We start from the raw sequence: 12,526 nt of genomic DNA, 5'->3' as shown, positions 1-12,526 counted from the left end.
TTCTTATCCAGTTTTAAGACACTTTTTTTTTTTTTACATACATTTAATAGTTATACAACACGTGTAGGTAACCCTTAACGGTCGTTAACGGTTACATTATCCCGTACGTTTCCATCAAATTTCAAACTTGGGGAAATATGTTTCACCATGGTAACGGCCCGTTCCATTTGGTCGCTTATCCATGGCGTCATGTCTCCTTTGCGCATGCGTAAACGTTGCGATTGTTGGACGCGACAAAACTTTACTTTCTTTAAAAGCTAGTTTTAAGCCGCAATTTTAAGTTAAACCGTTTAAAAATGGTTGTTTTAACTAGATATTTTTAACCGGACGAAAGATAGCTAAATCAACAAACTATATTTAGGTAACTAAATTAAGATTTGTTTTATTATATTACTAATATACAGTAATTCCTACTGTGCTGCTCATCTCCTGTGTGGTTTTTGCGTTAAAACTTCAACACGTTTTGTCTGAGTGTTTTATTTTGACAGGTCGTCCCGGTAGTGTCACCGTGTGGTTGTATCCGACTTGACTTCGCTCGTATTTCATTGGGAGTGTGTGGCCGCCGCTCTCAGCCTGAAGGAAGGAAGGTTTTGTGGAAACTTGAGGACATGCGGCGTCTCCTACAAACTTTGCTCAAACCGAACTTTCTCCGAGCCGAAGAAAGACCCGAAGCGTGAAGAATGAACTGAACCCGAAGCGGAGAGGAAGAGGAAGAGGGAGAGGAGGGGGGGGAGGAGAAGAGCCGTTCACTCCCATTGATCCTGTATCGAGGTATTGATTCAGGCCTGGCTTTGAAATAACAGCTGTATTTTAGGAACAGATGCAAAGGGAAATGTGATTTTAAACAGAGCGTAGAGCTGTTTGTATGATCCGCACTTGGATAAACCATGATGTCAAAATGAAAACTGATAATGACAAATTGTATTTATAATAGATTTCAGTCATATTTTAAAAACCTGAGACAGGCTGCAGACAAAATTTATGCAGGACTAGTTTGTGCTTGCATGGTCTCAATTTACATAGAGGTAAAGGTGTGTCTGTGCTCTGCTGTTCCCATGACCACCGGCGTCTCATCTAATGGGAAACCAGTTCAGACAACCAGTAGTGATGGTTTGAGACCATTCAAGCTGGGACAGCTGCTTTGAGTCAGCGCTCTCATATAAAATCAACATTGCGTGCAGCTCTTGGCTTTGAGGTTTGTAAACATGTCACAGATCACATAGACATATACAATCTGCTTCCCCCCACCATTCCTTTCACAGAAAATTCAACTGAATATCAAGCTGCAGCTTTCTCTGAGAAGATAAAGGGCTGAAGACGATCAAAAATACAGTTAAAATCTGATGTGAGATGTTTAAATCTGTGACACAGAGAGGAAGAATCAATTCTAACTTTTCTACTTTTTGGTTCAGAGTATGTTGCTATGTTGAATTACATTATAATATAAGGTTTATAACACCTTCAGATATTATGTGATCCACATTTCACCAGTAAACCTGTTTTTTATTGAGAATCTTAATCTGAGAAATAACCAGCAGCAATATCAGTCAAATAAATGTAGGTGAATAGAGGTTTAACGATTCTCCAAGTCCACGATTCGGCTCTTTTTTTTTTTTTTTTTGAAGTCGGGGGTTGACTTGTTTGTGTCTGGGGGGGGGTTCTGCAATCTCAGGGTTATTATCCATCTTGAGCCAATTAAACTAGCCCTAACTTTTACCACAGGCCTCATCACTCGACCATGACTGGACCAAAGTAGTAACGTGGCACTCGGGTGGTAGGACACCACAAAACATGGCTTTAAATAGAATAATAATTTCATATTTACACATGTTATAGTGTTAATTGTGAAGTGAAAGACGTGAGAGGAGAGGGGGTTTCTGTCTCGGTTTAAGCTTCATTACACCCTGAGTAAAAAGCAAATGATTTTACTCTGAACTGTATTGAAGTAGAGCTATAAAGTAGCATTAATGGAAGCACTCAGGTAATGTACAAGTACCTTAAAATTCAACTTTCCATCACTGTATACAATATTTCCAATCAATGAACAGGAACTCTTAAAGCCAGTATTGGAGTTAACCATCAATGTAATAAAGTATCTTGATCTGTCACTTAATCTGACATCCCTGTCTACCTTAACTGTACAAAAAATGACAATACAACTGTGTATAAAGGCAGCGATAGAGGATTAAATGAATGTTGCACAGTCCGGCATCGTATTAAAATAAAAACAGCCGAAGATCAAAGAACACTGAGAGAAGTCTTCGCTCCTCTCGGGCACGTCTAATATTTTCATCACTTTTTATTGGAGTTGTTCGGTTCCAAAGATTGTAAATGGTTAAAAAAAAAAGGCCTCCTCAGAGTTTCAGCTCTCCCTTTCCACCAGATGGATGTGTTTCAGATCTCAGTTGCAGCCAAGTTGGCAAGTCCATCTCAAATGTGGTTTTATGATCTACAGTTAGTCCTCTGCTGATGGCATGCTTGTGTGAATTTGTGCCGACTCAAGCATTTTTGAGCTCCACTTCCGTGGTTCGTAGAAGATCTCGCTGTATTGTTAAGTCTCTTTTTTTTTCTTTGTGTTTTTGTTCCCTTCAGGGCTCCTGTAGTAAAGATGCAGCCTGCCGCTCTGGCTCTGGCTGTGCTGAGTGTTTTCTCCAGCCTGGACTGCCTGTGTGCCCACAGGTCCAAACCAAACCACACTCAGCACCAGAACGACGAGACGGGACCGAAGCAGAGGAACCAGCCGCACATTATATTCATCCTCACGGACGACCAGGTGTGTGTGACAGAGTCAGGGAGGGTGTGTTTTCTTAAATCAGGGTGATGACAGCAATCAGCAGCAATTAAACTTTACATATTACAAGATGCTAATCTGACGCTAAGACCTCTATTTATACAAGAATAGATGATTTCCCCAAAAGATTACATTTATCATTTAACACTTCCAGTGAAGATATGCCAAATCAAAAGTAACTACAGTCTTCCACATGAAGAGTTTTCACTCCTACGAAGGAACAAAAAATTTAAATCAGCTGCAATAATTAACTGATTGAAAGAAACTTGATGAAATCAGTTAATCGTCATTTTGGGCTCTGTGGAACTTGAGATGGGCATTTTTCATAACTACTAAACGATTAATTGGTTAATTGGGAAAATAAGGAGCAGATTAAGGTTGGTAAAACCAGATTAATTAAAGTTAGAGTGTGGTGAATATCTGCTGCTGAGAGGTTGATTAATGACGCCGGCTTCCAGTGAAATTATCAGTGTACACAGCTTCATACAGTCTGAAAGAAACCAAAATATTCCAGTGAAGATACAAACCAGAGTCAGAGTCAGGAGTCACATCGGGGCTAAATAATCTGAAAACTCTTTCACGCCTCCATGACTCTGTCACAGGGCTTCAATGACATCGGCTACCACAACCCGACCATCAAGACTCCCACTCTGGACAAACTGGCAGCGGAGGGCGTGACGCTGGAGAATTATTATGTTCAGCCGATCTGCACGCCGTCACGCAGCCAGCTCATCACCGGCAGGTACACACACTCTTTAATATGTCAATCTGCCTGTTGTAGAGGGAGAGAGACGGATGTTATTTATTCATTTTGGGGATTAAACTGTTACAGATTCATCACTGTGGTCACTGGTGATCAATCAAATACTTTATCTCCTTGAGTTAAAGCAGCTGTGATTTTTTCTCTCTCTTCTTTTTGTTGGACATGTTTTAACACAAAGCTGGATAGGATTTGTTGTCAGGCTGCAGCTAATGATCATTTGCATTTGAAATGTCAGTCATAGGTTTTAAAAACTGCTGTTTTTGTAACAGTTCTAAATCCCAAAATATTCAGTTTACGGCAAAATAAAACTATAAATCTTTAGACGCTCAAAACAGGAAATGTTTGGATTTTTGCCTAAAAAACGACTAAAACCATCTGCTGATTATTAAAAATGTCTAATCACTCACCAACACTTTCAGCACTAATTCATATCCTCTGGTCTTATTTTACTCTGGTTTCATTGTGTGATTGTTTCTGGTATTTTTCAGCACATTTTTACAGCATGTATTCATGTTCACATGTTGGAGAAGCATTAGAAACAAGATGGAGAGAAAGGAGAAAATTAAGATAGATTGAATGAAAGAAGTGAAACTCTAAACCTTTGAGATTTGTCTGAGAGAAAAGCCATAGGATAAGTAATCTGATTACTGATTAGGCAACCTGTGTTGATCCTGTGTGAGCAGCTCATCTGGTACGAAGCCAACAACAAGTCCTTCTTTTAATGTTTTTCCTTAGATATCAGATCCACACAGGACTACAGCACTCCATTATCAGACCCAGCCAGCCGAGCTGTCTGCCTTCACACATGGACACGCTGCCGGAGAGGCTCAGAGAGGCCGGATACACCACGCACATGGTCGGAAAGTGGCACCTGGGCTTCTACAGGTGAGATGGAAGCTTGTCTTTAATATACTGTTCATGGTCATCCCTGACCACTTTACTCAGTTTTTTTTATCTATTTCTTCAACAGAAATCTGAAGCTCAAATGTGTAATATTTTATAATATAGTTGATGTTGTTATAGTCAAAACAAACTGGTTTATATGACGTGTCTTCTGCCCACATCTGAAGGCTGCTCTGGATGGTAGAATGAAAAGCTTGCTGTCATAGAAAAAGCAGGGGGATGTGATAATTGTTCAAACATGTGGATAATGGAGCGCGCTTTTGGACATTCTTTTCTCAGAGGCATTTAATGGTGTTGCTCTTGGATCTGCACACAAAGAGTGACAGAAATAGTTGCGCAACAAAAAAAAGAGAAACTCCCTCTGATGTGAGGAGGGAAAGATGTAGGAGGAGGTTTAGATGCTGAACGACCGTCCAAACATACCAACACCTTAAGTTCAGTCTGGGTCCTCAAGCTTTTATCACACACTCTTTATCAAGCTGTGTAGAACTTCTACACACTGCTGGTGTTATGTTACACAAATATGAACACGTTAATCAACAGATGATCATTTCTGTGCATAGCTACAAACTCACTCATCTACCAGGGTGTTAAACTGGAGCAGAACAATTCCCACTGTGTTATGTTGTAAAAAAAAAAACAATCCAGGCAAAAGGCACAGCTGAGTATTCAACCACAACACTCAAAACTATGGTATCTGCATACTTTCTGAGCTGTCTGTCCGTAAGAAAGTAATAAATCTCCAGCGAAAGGGTTGAGCAACCAAAAAGAGTCTAATTTGTTTAAATTTAGTCCGACAACCAGCAGAAAGCAGGTAACACCCAGCCCCCCTTTGGTTAAATCAAAATAAGAAGAGCCTCATAAAGCTGTTTGCCAGCTGTCCTCTGTTAAAAAGCAGGTGATAAGGTAAATAAATAGAACTAAATCATACAAACCAAAGTATGTAAAGATCATATTGTGTTTTTTTTCTTGTTTGTTGTGAATGTTAAAGGAACCCTGTGGAGATTTCAGCCTATAGTAGCACTAAGGAGCAGGCTTTTGATGAGTGGGTTCAGGTTTTGTTTGTGCTGCATGCACAAGCACAAGGACGCAGGTGATTCGATACATGTGCCTCGCCTGCAAATGATTTTACACTCTTCCACTGAGTGTAATTTCCAAAAAAAAGTCAGGGAAAAAGATGATTAACAAGCTCGCAAACACAGACGTAAACTATGCAGCTTTCAGACTTTTGGAGAAACAAAAGCAGCTTTGCAGGAAAGAAATGCATTCAAGGTTTTTCTTAGACTCGGTGCATTTTGTTTAAAAACCTGGGACTGTTAATGGAACTAGAGGAAAACTCCACAGGGTTGCTTTAATACCTCTGTAAGCTGCTTAACCTGATGACGGAAATCTTTCACTTTTCCTTCAGGAGAGCATGCCTGCCCACCAGGAAGGGTTTTGACAGCTTCTTTGGCTCTTTAACAGGAAGTGTGGATTACTACAGGTAACTTATGAGTATCATTACTCATCAGAACCACCACATTGGCTGTGCGTGAACCATATCTATGTCTTCTGTATTCGCATAACTCACATGTCTCCATGTGTCTGCAGTTACGGGTCCTGTGACGGCCCGGGGTTGTGCGGGTACGATCTCCACGATGACGAGGGCGTTGCGTGGGGCCAGGAGGGAAAATACTCCACCATGCTCTTCACACAGAGAGCTCGCAAGATCCTGGAGAGTCACGACCCCGCGGGCAGGCCGCTCTTCCTGCTGCTCTCCCTCCAGGTTCCACCTCTAAAGTTGGAAATATTAGAAACGTTTAAAAAAAGTTTAGTTTCAGCCTCGCAGAGTGAAAAAGAACGAGGGTTTTTCCTCGATCCGCCATTTTGCTCCAGTGTTTAACAGTCATACAGGCAGAAAACTGTTTTTTTTTTTATGAATAGCTGCCTAAAACAGGTCAAATAAAATACAGACGACATGTGTTTCGATGCTGCGTTAGTTTATGTCTGGATGTGCACAGTCAGAAAAGTTGGAAAAACACAGAGACCACATTAAAGTGTTTGTTTGTTGAGCATCAGAAACCTATTTAGAGCCTGTTTGGCTCGTATGGACTCAAACCATTTAATTAAAAGCACACCACACAGAAAATGCAACTTGATGTTAAAAGCGCTTTAACTCAAAAAACAGAGATATATTTGTTTATTGTTGATTTTTGTGGGCAGCTGTGTTCATTTGATTCAAAGTTTTTGAGCTTTGGGGGCAGGATTGAGAATAATGCAGCTGATGTCCTGACAGCAGCAAAATAAAAGCCTGTTTTATTTTTCCCTGTTAAGAAGCAGGGAACACTGAGTTCAAACATATGCATCATGAGTTAGTGCCGTGGGTCATTCTGGGAAACATAAGAAATTACAACCAGTATTTCTGAATACCTCTATTTAACGTTTTCCTGCAGGCGGTCCACACTCCTCTACAGCCTCCGAAGCCCTACATCTACCCTTACCGCGACATGGCGAACGTTGCCAGGAGAAAGTTCGCCGCCATGGTTTCCACGGTGGACGAGGCGGTTCGAAACGTCACCTACGCCCTCAGGAAGTACGGATACTACAAGAACAGTGTCATCATTTACTCCACCGACAACGGCGCCCAGCCATTCACGGGAGGAAGCAACTGGCCGCTACGAGGCCGCAAGGTATCATTAAATAAATTTATCTGTGTGACAGTTTTATGTTCAGAGGAATGTGTATCATCTTTATCTTTTCACCTTTTATCTTTTAGTTAGTTTTTTAAAAAAAGGATTTTAGTTTTTATCAAGAGGTTATCAAACTAAATCCTGAGTTGACTGTCACACCACTGGCAGCAGAGTTAACTCAACTTCCCTCTGACATGTAATGAACATTAGAGCATCATCCATAAACTCTGTTTTGAAATATAAACCTAACATAGAAATAGCCTCAAATACCTTTAGATATCACAGGATTTTAGGACATGAATCTTCTGAAGATTATAACACCCGCTGGCTTTAAGAAGAAAAACTTAATGGGGACCAGAAGAGACAATAAAATAACTGTGTTTCCAGGGCACATATTGGGAGGGTGGAGTCCGTGGCGTGGCGTTTGTACACAGTCCTCTGCTGAGACGCAGGAGGCGAGTCTCCAAAGCTCTTCTCCACATCACTGACTGGTTCCCAACACTGGTCGGACTCGCCGGGGGAAACATCAGCCAGGTCAGCGGAGCCATTTCCTACCCTGAATGTGTTTATTGCTCTGTATTTAGTTGCTCATAACTTGTGTACATCGTTGATGTTGCTTTCTTATAGCCAAGTTTCTTTTCTTCATCAGTGACTGTTGGATAGTAAAGGTCAGACACCACAGAAAAGGCAGACTGACCATTTTATTGTGTGGTAAAACAGACCGGAGACAGGGATCCATTTCTCACCAGAGTTTTTCTAGTTGCCTCACTTAATGTTTTATATCAATGCATGAGTTTATTTGTTGTCACATCCTCCCTGATTTTAAAGTGCTACTGTGTAAAACTGTCAGTATTTTACAATCATCTAGATAAATGTGCTCTTGACCTATTATGATAAGTGCCCTTCTTTCTCAACATTAGCCACATGGACGCTTTGTGTTTTAGCTCAGACGTAAATTTATTTCGTTGGCAACTCGCTGTGGTCTGTGTACAGCTCCCAAAAAGCTTTGTTGGCTTGATATTCAAGTACATTTCCACTGCCAGAGCAGATGAGTGAGGCTATCTTGGCTACAATCAACACATATCTGACTAATCCAGACACCAGATAGCCTCTGTTACCACAGGAAATCTGTCATTATTTATTCCTGCGTGGAAAATGTACGAGAACTTCTTCTGGCATCGCAGATGTTTTTAGGGCTTCATAAAAAGGAACCTCTCCTCACCTTGCTTTGTGTTCTCTGTGATAAACATGCTCCTGTCTTCCTCCTCAGAGTCAGGGCCTGGATGGTTTCGACGTCTGGCCCGCCATCAGCGAGGGGAAAGAGTCACCTCGGCAGGAGATCCTCCACAACATCGACCCCCTGCACAAGTCTCCTTCTCAAACCACGACCTGGGACGAGGGCTCAGAGGAAGCTTCAGGTAACTGACAAAATAAAAAGAAGACGTCAAGTGTTGTTGTACTCAAAAGCTGCTTGGCAGGTTCAAGTCTTTACTCAGGTAGTTGAACTTTTGAACTTTTTCTTTTCAGCTCCATCATTGGGTCAAATTTTTTATTTGTCCCATTCTTTGGTTCATGACTAAATACTTGTAGAATTAATGATGTGATGATTGGCCTCAGTTGTACAGTCTTTCGATTATTAGCAATAGTTAGCATGATCACACATTAAAGAACGTGGTAAACATCGTTAGCACTGTCATTGTGAGCATGTTAGCATGCTGGAGCTAGCATTTAGCTCAAAGCAGTAGAGCCTCACAGAGCTGCTAGCATGTCTGTAGATTCTTCTTGTTAATACATAGAGATTTGCAGAATGGGAGGACAAGAAATGAGAGAAATCAGCTAGTAAAAGAAACAAACACAAGTAAGAAAAACAGAAAAAATGGAAAAAAAGGAATAAAAAATTCAAAGGGGAAACATGAGGCGCCAAAAGAAATAAGTAAAGTGTATTAATACAGCACCTCTCAAGAGCAAAAGTCACAAAGTGCTTCACAGTATAAAATAGATAAATGAAAAGTCGAGATACAGCAGATAAAACAATAGGGGAGGGAAGACAGAAATTAGGAAGGAGGGATGTATGAAAGGAAGACAAAGAAGAAAGATGCACCCCTTCTAGAAAACTATCGATCTTCTGCAGAATCAGCGAAGCTAAAAGCAGAGGTTGAAGGAGTGATTATACGTCTCATTAGTCAGACTTGTCTTGTGTTGTCTTTGTTTTGTCAGTCCACACATCAAAAGGCCCGGCATTTAAGAAGCCAAAGAAGAAGAAGGTCCTGAAGCAGCAACCAAAGCAGAAGTCAGGGTTCAAGTTGAAAACCACCAAGAAACCTTGGACATTTTCTCATCATGCTGCTAAACCTAAACCGAACAAGCCCCTTCCCAAACTGAAGCACAAGCCCCTCCCGAAATCAAAGCCCATACCCAAACCCAAGACCAAAGCCTACTCTCAGCATCAGTCCCCGTCCCGTTACAGGCCAGGAACGTCCCGTCCCAAACCTCAGCCTCAGGTCCAGTCGCGTTTAGGGTCAAAGTCCAGACGGACCACGTCCCAGAAGCAGCACTTGTCACGGCTGGTGTCACCTCGGCCAAAATCCAAGACGCAGCTCAGGTTACATTTAAAGTCAATATCCAGGAGGATGTTACCCCAGTACCAGAACACGTCCCTGCCACAGACGTCCCATCCAATGCCGTCCCAGCCACTGTGGGACACGTCAGTCCAGGCTGCCATCAGAGTTGGAGACTGGAAGCTGCTAACAGGAGACCCAGGCCACGGAGACTGGGTCCCCCCACAGGTACTTTTGGACTCATTTTACTCAGATTATTTTAACTCAAATTGCTCCTGAAATAATCATCCCGGTTGTAAACGTCGATCCTCAGGTACTCCCCACTCTCCCGGGTCGCTGGTGGAACCTCGAACGTTCCATCTCCTCCTCCCACAATTCCCCCACCCACAAAAACATCTGGCTGTTCAACATCACGGGCGACCCGTACGAGCGGCAGGACCTGGCGGACAAGAGGCCGGACGTGGTCGAGCGGCTGCTGGCCCGGCTCGCTTACTACAACCAAACCGCCGTGCCGGTTTACTTCCCCCCTGACGACCCTCGGGCCAATCCGAGCCAGCACGGCGGCGCCTGGGTGCCCTGGGTGGACGAGGGGGAGGACGAGGAGGGGAAATACGAAGGGGTGTACAAGAAAGGTAAGAACAACAAGAAGAAGAGGAAGAAGAAGAGGTGCCGGCTGTGCAAGCTGAAGGCGTTCTTTCTTAAACTGAACACCAGGATGATGTCCAATCGGATCTGAGGCGTCGTCTCAGATTTTCAGCCATGAGATGAACGTGTCAAAGACTTGAGTGTGTTGTTTTTACATCCTTTGCGTCCTCAAACCGGTGAAAAAAAGGTAACCAGGTGAGTTAACTCCACTACTTTCAGCTGAAGTAAACGTCTTTCTAGAACTCTCTCAAACATGTCCATTCACTGGCTTCACTCTTCTACTTGTTCCTCCAAAAACAGATCATTTTTTTAATTTTCAGAAACATGTCATTAAATCATGCCTTTTTAGAGTGCAGGCAAATACAGACATTATACACACACACATGCAGCACATGTACTGTCAAATATCTCTGAGATTAGGGATCTGAGGTGACACTGACTGTCCAGCTGGACTGTAAAGACCTCAGGTATAAGACTTCTTTTCACTGAAATTTAAAAGGTCGGTCCACTCAATTCACAAAAACATATTTTTAACTACACTTTGAAAGTTTCTCAGTCTTCTGCTGTCGCCCCAACATGATGGAGGTGAACAGAGATTAGCTTGTGGGGCTCAAAATGTCGAGAAATGATGGGAAAACTCAACAGCTTTAAGTCTTTCTAGGAGCAGATTCTAGGATGAAAACACTGATGATAGTGAGGTCTGATTTGGGACATTGTCTCCAAGTGAAATTGAAAATATCTGCATGACTACACACAGCTAGGGTTTTGCGTTTTGGGTGAACTGACCCTTTAAATTACACCAGGATGCTGGAGGTGGTTCTCTAACCCCTTGTTCTCAAAGGTTTTCGACTGCTGTTCGTTTCACTGTGTCAACAGTTTTTAAATCGCTCACAGACCGACTGAGTTCTTGACACGAGGACTGACTCTGTGCGACAGTTAAATGTATATTGACACTGTAAATGATTTAATTATGTTAAACTTTAAACAGATTTTTCTGTGTTTATCGTGATGGTGCATGATTATGATTATTATATATCACTTTGTTGTTTTCTTTTGTCTTTGTTTGCTCTGCCATACTCAAGAAAACATTACAAAGGAGTTTTTAATATATATTTTTTATATTTTCACTTTTTCAGTTCCACATCCGAGTGACTTCAGATGTTTTTTTCTATTATTTGTTTTCAGAAATTATAATGTGTTGGTTCTCTTTACATGTTCCTTTGGCTGAAACAGGCCTTTGGATACTGTGGTTGTTTGAATGTACTGCCACTGGCAAGCATCTTTTATGACTATGAATTTACAGTACATGTTTTTAATTCACTACATCCTACTGTGAGCAGCAGAAACTGTCATTTCAACATAACGAATTATTACAAGATGAACACAACATCGTTATTTTTTAATGTTTTTAAGCATTTTCAAGGCATCAAGTGACAAAATCCTGCAATAATCAGCCATATTTTTGAAGAAAAGTTGAGTTATTTAAACTTATTGGCTGAAGTTTTCATTTGTTTTGAAGGAATTATCAGGGGAAATGGATCAGTACCTGAACTCAGTGAAGTAAAATGATGGTAAATATTTCAGGAAACTCTCTGACACAAAATGAATCTTCAATCCAGTGAAAACATATATCTAAATAAAGTTCATGTACTCAGAAAACAGAGAGGAGGAGGTAAAACGTGTCACAGTTTCACCGTCACAAGCAACATCTTTGAAGTGAGATGTTGGTTTTCTCCACTTGAGCACGACACCTAACCTCTAAATATTTTTGTGTATTTGCTCAATATCTAACAAACCACGTCTGTGGCTGTTCTGCGACAGTGCACGGCAGTGTGAGCGTGGAGCAGAGCACTCCCCGAGAAACACTTTAAATGGATGCTTGATTTCTCCACCCTGAGTAAATAAAGGTAAAATAAAATCAACAGAGACTCTGTCGTTTTATTTTATGTTGGCAACAAACCTGCCATTGCTCTCACTAGTAAGAACATTAAGGACGTGTATATTCAAGTGAAATATTTTATGTTTTCAAATGTTTTGGAGTCTTTTACATATGTGAGTCCTTTCAGTGCACAGCCGTAATAATTAAATGTTTGTATGGCTCTGAAAGACTCCCCTGTCACTGTCTGACTTACAGTATTTGTATTATACAGGGGTTAATCAGGTCAAAACTTAGACTTGAATGTCTTAAATCCTAATT

The 12,526-nt window shown here is 41.4% G+C and overlaps 1 protein-coding gene across 1 annotated transcript; it reads left to right on the top strand.

Moving 5' to 3' along the window:
- The first annotated feature begins 225 nt into the window (after window positions 1-225).
- LOC108880962 (arylsulfatase I) lies at window positions 226-12,251 on the top strand. The gene is made up of 11 exons (XM_051069802.1): window positions 226-771; window positions 2,593-2,773; window positions 3,394-3,533; window positions 4,290-4,439; window positions 5,866-5,940; window positions 6,048-6,222; window positions 6,890-7,126; window positions 7,514-7,660; window positions 8,397-8,544; window positions 9,344-9,912; window positions 9,998-12,251. Exons 2-11 carry the CDS (start codon window positions 2,609-2,611, stop codon window positions 10,418-10,420), a joined length of 2,229 nt encoding a protein of 742 aa, XP_050925759.1. The 5' UTR covers window positions 226-771; window positions 2,593-2,608; the 3' UTR covers window positions 10,421-12,251.
- Window positions 12,252-12,526: the final 275 nt, after the last annotated feature.

The sequence above is a fragment of the Lates calcarifer genome, linkage group LG4 (genome assembly GCF_001640805.2).
Source record: "Lates calcarifer isolate ASB-BC8 linkage group LG4, TLL_Latcal_v3, whole genome shotgun sequence".
Classification (NCBI taxonomy): domain Eukaryota; kingdom Metazoa; phylum Chordata; class Actinopteri; family Centropomidae; genus Lates; species Lates calcarifer.
This window is presented reverse-complemented; position numbering and strand designations above follow the sequence as displayed.